This window comes from Argiope bruennichi, chromosome 11, assembly GCF_947563725.1.
Source record: "Argiope bruennichi chromosome 11, qqArgBrue1.1, whole genome shotgun sequence".
Classification (NCBI taxonomy): Eukaryota; Metazoa; Arthropoda; class Arachnida; order Araneae; family Araneidae; genus Argiope; species Argiope bruennichi.
The window spans coordinates 71,531,692-71,540,690 of NC_079161.1; the positions used below are offsets into that span (position 1 = coordinate 71,531,692).

Sequence of the window (8,999 nt, forward strand, 5' to 3'; positions counted from 1 at the left end):
GAAAGAAATCAAATATACCGGCTAAGAGATAAAGGAGTTTTATTCTATGAATACTCCAGAAGACGCAGAGAAAAATTAACCAAATACAACCAAGTTGATAACAAAAAAATTACTAACAAAATAATTAAAAAGAAACTCACTTAACGGGAAATTTGGGGAACATGCCCTATGATATTCACTTCGAAAACAGAATGATTGAATCACTTTAGCTCTCAAGTTTATAAGATGTTTGTCGTCAGAGCCTGATGTCATCGATGAATTTTCCGGAAACTCATCAATTCTCAATTCATCTTCAACAAAGGTAGGGTCATGATTCTTGCATTTTACAGAGCCTTAATCTTTAGCTTTAAGACCTCAGGTAATTAAACTACCAATTAAATATACATAGAATTATTTGTTAATCATTCATGCAAATCTTAAATTTCGCACTGCAAGAAAACAGTTTTAGATAAATAAAAAATAAACAAATGTGTATATATAATAATAATGTTATAATATATATAAAAGTTTCCGAAGTCACGTTGGGAAAACCATTTCCTTAGGTTGAAAAATATCTAATTAAAGTAAAATTCATCTTAAAAAAACCGTTGTTAAAAGTTCGTTAAACTGCTAATCTCTATCTATATCTCACATAATCATAAAGGAGAGCGGGTAATACTACTGGAATACTATAGAACACACTGTTTGAACTTAAATCATTAAATTTGGCAAACATACGCTTTAGAAGGTGGGTGTGTTCATCTATAATATAATTGCTAGGATAAAAAAGCTAATTCAAATTTTAATTAATAAATAATCCATATATTAATAATGAAGTGTCAATTTATTAATAATTAGTCCGAATTTTAGGGTTTCCTATCACAAATCCTTGAAAACAGAATTACATACGAATTATTTCCGCAACAATATGATATTCTAAATTTTGTCTTTACAAAAATGCATTTTTAATTTTTCTGTAACATTTTGTTAATTTTTTTAAAAATCTATTTTTGCAAAATTTTTAACAAACATCTCCATGGTTGCAGTGACATTCAAAATCGTCTTCATTGCTTCATTATGTATTTAGCATCTTGATATTTTACCATTATTGCATCCTAAGAAAGAAAGATTCATTTTTTTAAAATGTAATATAATTTAATTTATATGAGGAATAAGAAAATAAAATCAAAATATTACGAAATAAAGCTAAAAAGAAATAAATAAAAAGAAGTTAAATAATCTGAACTTTTAATTATTAATACTTCGCTGATGTTATGGAAAAATATTTCTTTAAGAATGCTGATATACACAATAAATAAAAGCTGTGTAAAGCTATTAAAATAACACATTTCTCATTTTAATCACACTATAATGCTAAAAATTATTTCCTTGATCGAATCTATGTTAAAAAGATATTTAACTTTAAATACATTTAAAAAATATCTCCAACTGGTCGTGAAAGTTTATAATTTCCAACATTTAGCCAAATAATTAGAAAGAATATTGTTTGTATCGGTATTCAGATATCGGTTTGTATAGATATTCAGAATACACAATTTATGATAAGCAATTTGCGCAATCGAAATTCTAATAAAATTGAATCGAAAACTATTTGAACAACAAAAAGGGTTCTTCAGAGCAACAAGCTCTTTTTCAATAATAACTAATTAAAATATTTTGATAAGATTCCAAATATATTAATAATATTTCACTGTATGAGCTTGCAGCTTACGACTTATGAAAACCGAAACTTCATAATCAATCAAGAGCATATATGAAGTTTATCTTTGGAAATGCTAAAGCAATATTTTGATAAATGTCTTGTCATTTTGTCATCGGTTGACACAAATTATTTTAAACAAGCTGTTTATGGAGGAAACAACTGGCAACGACAGGTACACACCGACGCAAAGTGATTAATATGATTCTGACATTTATGAAATATTTATCTCAGAATAGAGTATTAAAAATTTATTCTTAAATCAAAATGTTAGTTAATACGACAACTTAAAAATAATTTACGACGTTCGGAAAGATGACTTATTTAGTGTCCACATCATAATAAATTATCAGAGTTTTTATTTTCAGGAATTGTACGAATTAAAATTTTATAAATATTTATCACGTAATTCTTCACATATTTATGACTATAAATTAAATATAAAATAGTAATTACTAGCTAATATTTCTGACCATGTTTGAGGTTAAATTATTTCCATGTCTAATATTTTTTACCTAAAAAACTCTTTAATATTGCCTTAATTGCCTTAAATCTTTTTTTTGCATCATAATCGTGTTTTTAATTAAAATTATTATGTGAAAGGAAGCAGACGACTTTTTTAACATCTCTGCAAGATACATGTATCAAGTAATAAAAGAAAACGCCGAAGATAGATTTATTACACTTAATTTTTAATTACAATTTTAAAAAGCAACACAAAAATTTTATGCTAAATTATTTACGTCGTGCATTATCGTCTTTGTATTCAGTGTTTGGTTACAGTTTTGTATTCACTATTTTTTTTCTGAATTCTCTGTTTACTTATACTTCTATTGAAAGATATTGCTAATTTCTCGTTTAACCATTTTGAGTTTGTATTTGGTAGTACGTTTTTTTTTTCATCTTAATTAGTATATTATAATTTGTTTCAATCTGGTTAGAGTAATATGTTTTAATCTGAGTGTTTATGAGCATTTTCGATGTTGCATTTGGTATTATGTTTTTTTTTTAATTATTTTTCTCTTTCTTTTTCGTTAGTGGATCATAATTTTCACAATAATGAAATCTCTCAATCTAATTTTCAATCCTATTTTAATAAAAAAAGTTTTTATTTGACTGTCTGAAACATTCTTTATTTTTTTATTTGGTATTATGTGCTTTTATTTCCTTTTCGTTAGTGGATCATAATTTGTTTTTATGCTATCATCAGTTTGATCTGAGTGCATGTGAACATTCTACCACTGTGAGCGATATTATTTACAAGAAGATTTATTTAACCAATTTGAAAAAATCAGAACTTGGATATTGCTAACAGGACAATACCCTGTTTAGACGGTCACATAATCTAGTTTTTAACAAAATGCCACTGAATTGAATTACTAGAATATCTCTGACACAGAGAAGGCTAATTTCTTTAGGTTTCTAAATCACTTAATGATAATATATTTATGTGCTTATAATAGACATATTCATTAAATATATCTTGACTTATATCATATATGGTAAACAAATAAATTCACTAATGGTCTTCGTGATTTTGTCTCAGTTTAAATTAAAAATAATGAAATGAAGAAAGACGGGCAAAAATTATAATGAATTAATTCAAATTGCTGATTTATGCAAATAAAATTGAAAAAGAATTCAAAATTCATAGTTCCAATAATATTTCAACATACAAATAAATACTGTCCCATTTTTGAGATGTTATTCCTTTGATGAGTTCAAGAACTTAATAAAACCGAAAATCTTATGCCACAAAAATAGCGTCTATGAGATTAAGACAGAAAATAAGGCAAAATCAGAATTAGAATTTATTATTATCATGTTTTCTTACATGAATAACAGCATTATTATGGACATAAGAGAAAGTTTTTAGTGGTTTCATAAAACATGAGTATGAGCGCACGGTTTTTCCACAGACCGACGGTGTGGAAAACCCATTTCTGGTTCAAAAGGATCCACCAATCATTGAACAGTAAAATATAGAATATATTCTTATAAGATATATTTATGTCCTTATGTCCTTTTAATATAGAATATATTATAATATATTTATGTCCTTACAATATATGAATCAGCAAAGCAATAATATACCATTTTCTAAACTTTTGATGAGAAATGTTCTTTCTAAACTTCGATGTATTACCACAGGATAAGCTCAAATGAGATTAATACAGAGAAAGAGTATTGTAATTTATCCAGAGTTCAGAACTCTGGCCTTATTAGATAAAAATAATATTTCATCTCATCAAGAAAACACTTTTGACGTCAGTTGATTAACCTAAGGAACAAGCTGAGAGCTCCCCCAAAGACTGCCGAATTCCAATCTCTAATTTCCGTTAATCAAAATAATAAGAATTAATTGAAACCAAAATTTCAAGAGCAATTAATTTAATTGTATGATTACAAATGCAAACGATAATGCATTTATTCAAACAGAGATATTGACTATAACAAGAAGAGAAATACTATTAAAAATCTTTTAATATGATTAAGGATTATTCAGGTTAATGAATAAAATAAGACTGACTGTTAAAAGAGGAGAAGTAGTATTCTAACAGTATTGAAACTAAGAAACCAATAACTTTCTAATTTTTGAGTAATAATCAGTTTTTAAGATGAGATCAAATGCTTTCTTAGGTTTCAATCTAATAGTATAGGAGCCCCTATGAAATTACGACTGAGAGAGATAGTTACAATTTGCTCTTTCCTGAACCGTTGATTTATTAGACGAGCAAAGTGGGGTGTTCCAAAGAATTTTGAATTCCCTTTTCTAATTACCAAGGATCCATCACTCTGTAAATAAAATAATATTGAATATTTCAAGTTAAAATTTCATAAACAATTAATTAAAATAGATGTCTAATTAAAATTATAGACGAGGATATAGAATTAACATGCAATAGAATGAAGAAAAAAGAATGCGTCGGAAGATTTAGACGAAGATTTAAAATTATCATCAACGCTATAAATCAAAACAAAAATACTTATCAAATTAAAATAATTTGCTGCGAATAAAGAATGCAGATTTAAGGAATGAATTGGTAATACATGAAATATTTTTTCTATTAATCATTAACAAATTTAGATGTTGGTCGGAAAATAACAAGATGTTTAAAGTCAATGCTAGCCATTATTCTGAAAATGATTTTTCAATAATGTCTAATAAATAAATGTCTGTGGTGTTTGTATGTAACGCTTAGAGTTGCCGATTTATTCTCTTTATTGAATACTAGCCGCCTCTGGCGACCAACCGTTTCGCCAATCTTAATGCTCGTTAAAATTTTAATAATTAAATATTTTCTGTAATTTCTACTTTAATAGCTTCTTCATCAAAATATTTTAAAACTTCAAATTTTGATAGTCATAATACTATAAAGGCCTTCAGTCATGACGTAACATGTATCTCTCTAATTTTCAGCTTGCTCCGGTAGAATGTATGCTTTAAATTAAAGTAGAAATGATTAATCTGCAATTAATATAATAATACTTTTTACTGAAACAAAGCATTTTTTTCATATGATTGCTGAAAAAGAGTCAATGAGCATTTAAACCTTATGGGCACTAAAGAATATCTTTTTTATTTTATATAATATCTCAAGCATTTGTCAACATAAGATACATCAGATACATCATGAGCAGATCGATTCATTAACAATGTTTCATTTTAAATGCATCAAACACTAAGAAAATAAACAGAATCGATTAAAATAATTGGTCGAAAACCGGTTAAAAAAACTACTTAAAAAACGATGTACTTAAAACTATAAGCATATACAAAAAATATATAACTAACATAAATACAATTTAATAACAAAAGCACACAACTAACCTAGTTCTAACCGGATCCAGGAAATAATGATATAAAAAGAATCTAGAAGGAATTCCACCTTCATCCAACAGGAATAGGGCTTACCCCTAAATAGCATTATCCAAACAGATTATAAAATTTTTAACATAAAATGTCTTTCTGGGAATGTTCAAAGTTCATATCGTCTCATAGTAAGCACTTGACGAATCCAGAAAACAATAAGATAAAGAAAATAAGAATTTATCATAACATTACTCAACATTACACCCACTTGAGACATCCAGCAGATTTAAATAAGGCGTGAAAAGAAAAAAAACAAAACTATGAGTAGGTTTCATTACCCAATAAGTATAAATAAAATATTTTAAAAGAGGATGTTGCATCTTTAAATACTATTATCCTTTTGAAAAGAATTCTTACAACCATTCTCATTCTTTGTCATATTCCAATTTAATTAATTAATCAATTCTTCTAATATTTCTCTGTATACAATGTTCTTAGTTTTTCCTTGTGGTGCAAGGATATGCAGATTTTTATTATCATCGACTCTCGAGCAACCAACATATGTGACATATGCCCGTGTTAAAAGCAAGGTCTTTGTAAATCTAAGCCAACAACTTTTAAAGATTGGCCTTGAGATTTGTTAATGCTCATACCAAAACTCAGTTTAACTGGAAATTGAATTCTTTTAAACTGGAATGAGACATCTGATGGTATATGAGGAATCCGTGGGATAAAGACATCTTTCCCGGCTGATTGGCCTGTAGACATAGTTGCTTCAATAACATTTGGCATCAATTTCTTCACGATCAGTCTTGTTCCATTACAAAGAGTTGGTGGGTCTAGATTTCTCAAAAGCATTATAGGTGCACCAATCTTTAACTCTAATTTGTGTGTTGGTATACCAGATGGTTCCAATGAATTCAAAAATTCTGTTGGATAATTAACTGCCTGATTTGTTTCAATTACGGTGCCAAAAGATTTGAATATTTGAATTTCACCTGGTAATTTCCTTAACAGATAGTAATTTATCGTCTTAACTCCCTCATTCGTTAGAGAAAGAATAGCTCTTTCACATAGCCAATTAATATCACGAAAATTACTTTCGATATTTGGAAATACTCTATCTTGAAGATCTTCGATTGTTGCTACTATGTTACCAATATTTGTCAAAGTTATCAATCCTTCACTATCAATTGTCATAGTTCCATTACCAAGATGAAGTAGGTTCTGAGCGAATTGCTCGGTGGAAATGTCACCTGTAAGAAGAACTCTCATGTTCGTTTTCAATCCAAATCTTTGAACATTTTTCCAAATATAAGATGCTTTTATCGATGCATTCATTTCATCTGCTTTTGTGCCTCGTGGAATAACAGGAAAAGTTTGGCGAAAATCACCAGATAAAACCAGAGTTACGCCACCCATGCACTTGTTATTTTGAAAAATATCTTGCATAGTTGTATTAAGAGCTTCCAATGCCAACTTATGTGCCCTTGTACATTCATCCCATACAATTAATTTACATTTCTTAAGCAATTTTGCTCTATCTGAACTTCTTGAGATGTTGCAAACTGGATTTTCAACAAACGATAAATTTATTGGTAATTTGAAGACTGAATGAGCTGTTCTTCCGCCCATCAAGAGAGTCGCAGCAATGCCAGAGGAAGCTACTGCAAGAGCAATTAGATCCATTTGTCTAATTTTTGCTAATAAAAGATTAATTAGGTACGTTTTACCTGTTCCACCTGGAGTATCCAAAAAGTATATACCACCAGTTTCTGTAAAAACTGCAGATGTAATTTTTTCAAAAGCAAGTCTTTGATCGTCAGTCAGATTAGGTTCATTTGTTTCAATATATGATGTTAGTTGGTGAATGTTGTAACATGTCTCTCTTATTATTTCATAATTTAAACTGTTATTGATATCACGGTGTACCTCTGGAAGTCCAAAGACTTTTAAATCTGTACCGCCCAATGCTTTAATTTTATCTTCAAGAGCAAGTAAAGCGCTATTAAATATTTCATCATTGTAATCTAAATCCATATTATTAACTGTAATTCTTGTTTTATGCAAAATGTCTTCTGACATATTTTCTCTATGTAAATTTCATAATTAGATACGCAGAATGTACAGGATTAGATACGCAGCAAGTGTGAAGAATAACTGCAAATAGATCTAGCAACATTCGCCCTGAATGCGTTGTAGCTGCTTCATCTAAAGTACTTTTCCAATGAGAATCATCGTCCAGAAGCCCTCTCAGTTCGCAAGCCTGTTTGAAAGTTTCACAAACAATTCCGTTAAATGTTTTTAAATCAGAAAAAAATGTCGGGCCTATAACCTCATGAAGCAATAATCTTAGATGGAAACATTCCGAATTACTTGGGTGAACAGTGTAGACACGACCAAGAGCATCACTTGATTTAATTCCTGGGTGATCAGGCACAGCTTGTCCAGATTTCCTAGGAACCCATTTCTTGTTGCTTTTATTCCATGTATAATATTTAGGCACTTGATGATACAATAAAGATCGAGCAAATGCATCACTTTGACATAAAGAGAAAAATGCAGTTAAAGTAGTTTCTGGTGGAGCTTGCACTCGTTCTAAAACATTTTCTTCTGTAAAGTAAACTCTCTGACCATTGTCAAGATGCACACTTAAATGAACAACAGTGGGGTGCCTTTCGTAAATAGGAAACCCCAATATCCTCCAAACTGCTTCATTGCTGCTGAGATATCTTCCTATTTCATACGTTTGAATTTCGTCATACTGAATGTCATTATTTTTTAAATTAAATATAGCCATGTCAGAACCTTTGTTTATATATGTTCACACATATTTGATAGATTTTATAGAACTGCAATATTCGACGTTAATATGTGCATTGAGTGCTCTTGATAACAATGGACAAAAAGGAACAATCCATCGATTATCTATCACAACCTCAGAGCCACGAACTTTTTTTATTGTTACTTGGCCTCCGTCTTCAGGTTTCCGTCTACGATAAAGTGGATATCCGTCGTGACCTGTTTGTGTTTCTTTTAAAAAATCTCTTGGATACCTTTTTGTACATTTTCCATCCTTCATACATAGTGACAGAGGGTTAATGCTCCCACAGGGCCCATGTATCATCTGTGTCTTAACAACGTTGTATAATATTGGATCCGTTTCAGGATTTGGCAATTCAGCAGTCGTCAATCTTATGAGCATAAAAGTTTTCCTGAAACCACAGAAGAATATGTCCACGCTTCTGCCATTCAACTGTATAAATAAAGCATCTTATTTCCCCAAACATTTTTCCTTTGTTTATAAGATTTATGAGCGATTTCAGTTTCAAATAGAATACTCGACATCATGGCTTTTTTGTCTTAATATCAACTCTTCTGTAATCTCCCTCCATTGTGGATTGCATGTAAAGGTAATAAATAAATGAGGGCTTCCATAATTTCTAACGTATGTCATGGCATCTTGAGTTCTTTCATGCATGTATC

At 29.6% G+C, this 8,999-nt stretch overlaps 2 protein-coding genes across 2 annotated transcripts; both read right to left on the reverse strand.

Moving 5' to 3' along the window:
- Positions 1–6,092: 6,092 nt before the first annotated feature.
- LOC129956655 (ATP-dependent DNA helicase pif1-like) lies at positions 6,093–7,553 on the reverse strand. The gene has a single exon (XM_056068586.1). It carries the CDS (start codon positions 7,551–7,553, stop codon positions 6,093–6,095), a length of 1,461 nt encoding a protein of 486 aa, XP_055924561.1.
- A 52-nt stretch (positions 7,554–7,605) lies between these two features.
- On the reverse strand, positions 7,606–8,313 carry LOC129956657 (uncharacterized). Its single transcript, XM_056068587.1, has one exon. It carries the CDS (start codon positions 8,311–8,313, stop codon positions 7,606–7,608), a length of 708 nt encoding a protein of 235 aa, XP_055924562.1.
- Between the last annotated feature and the right edge of the window lie 686 nt (positions 8,314–8,999).

Bases quoted from the DNA above. Each gene is read 5' to 3' on its own strand.
- LOC129956655 (XM_056068586.1), bottom strand. From the start codon at position 7,553: ATGGATTTAGATTACAATGATGAAATATTTAATAGCGCTTTACTTGCT.
- LOC129956657 (XM_056068587.1), bottom strand. From the start codon at position 8,313: ATGGCTATATTTAATTTAAAAAATAATGACATTCAGTATGACGAAATT.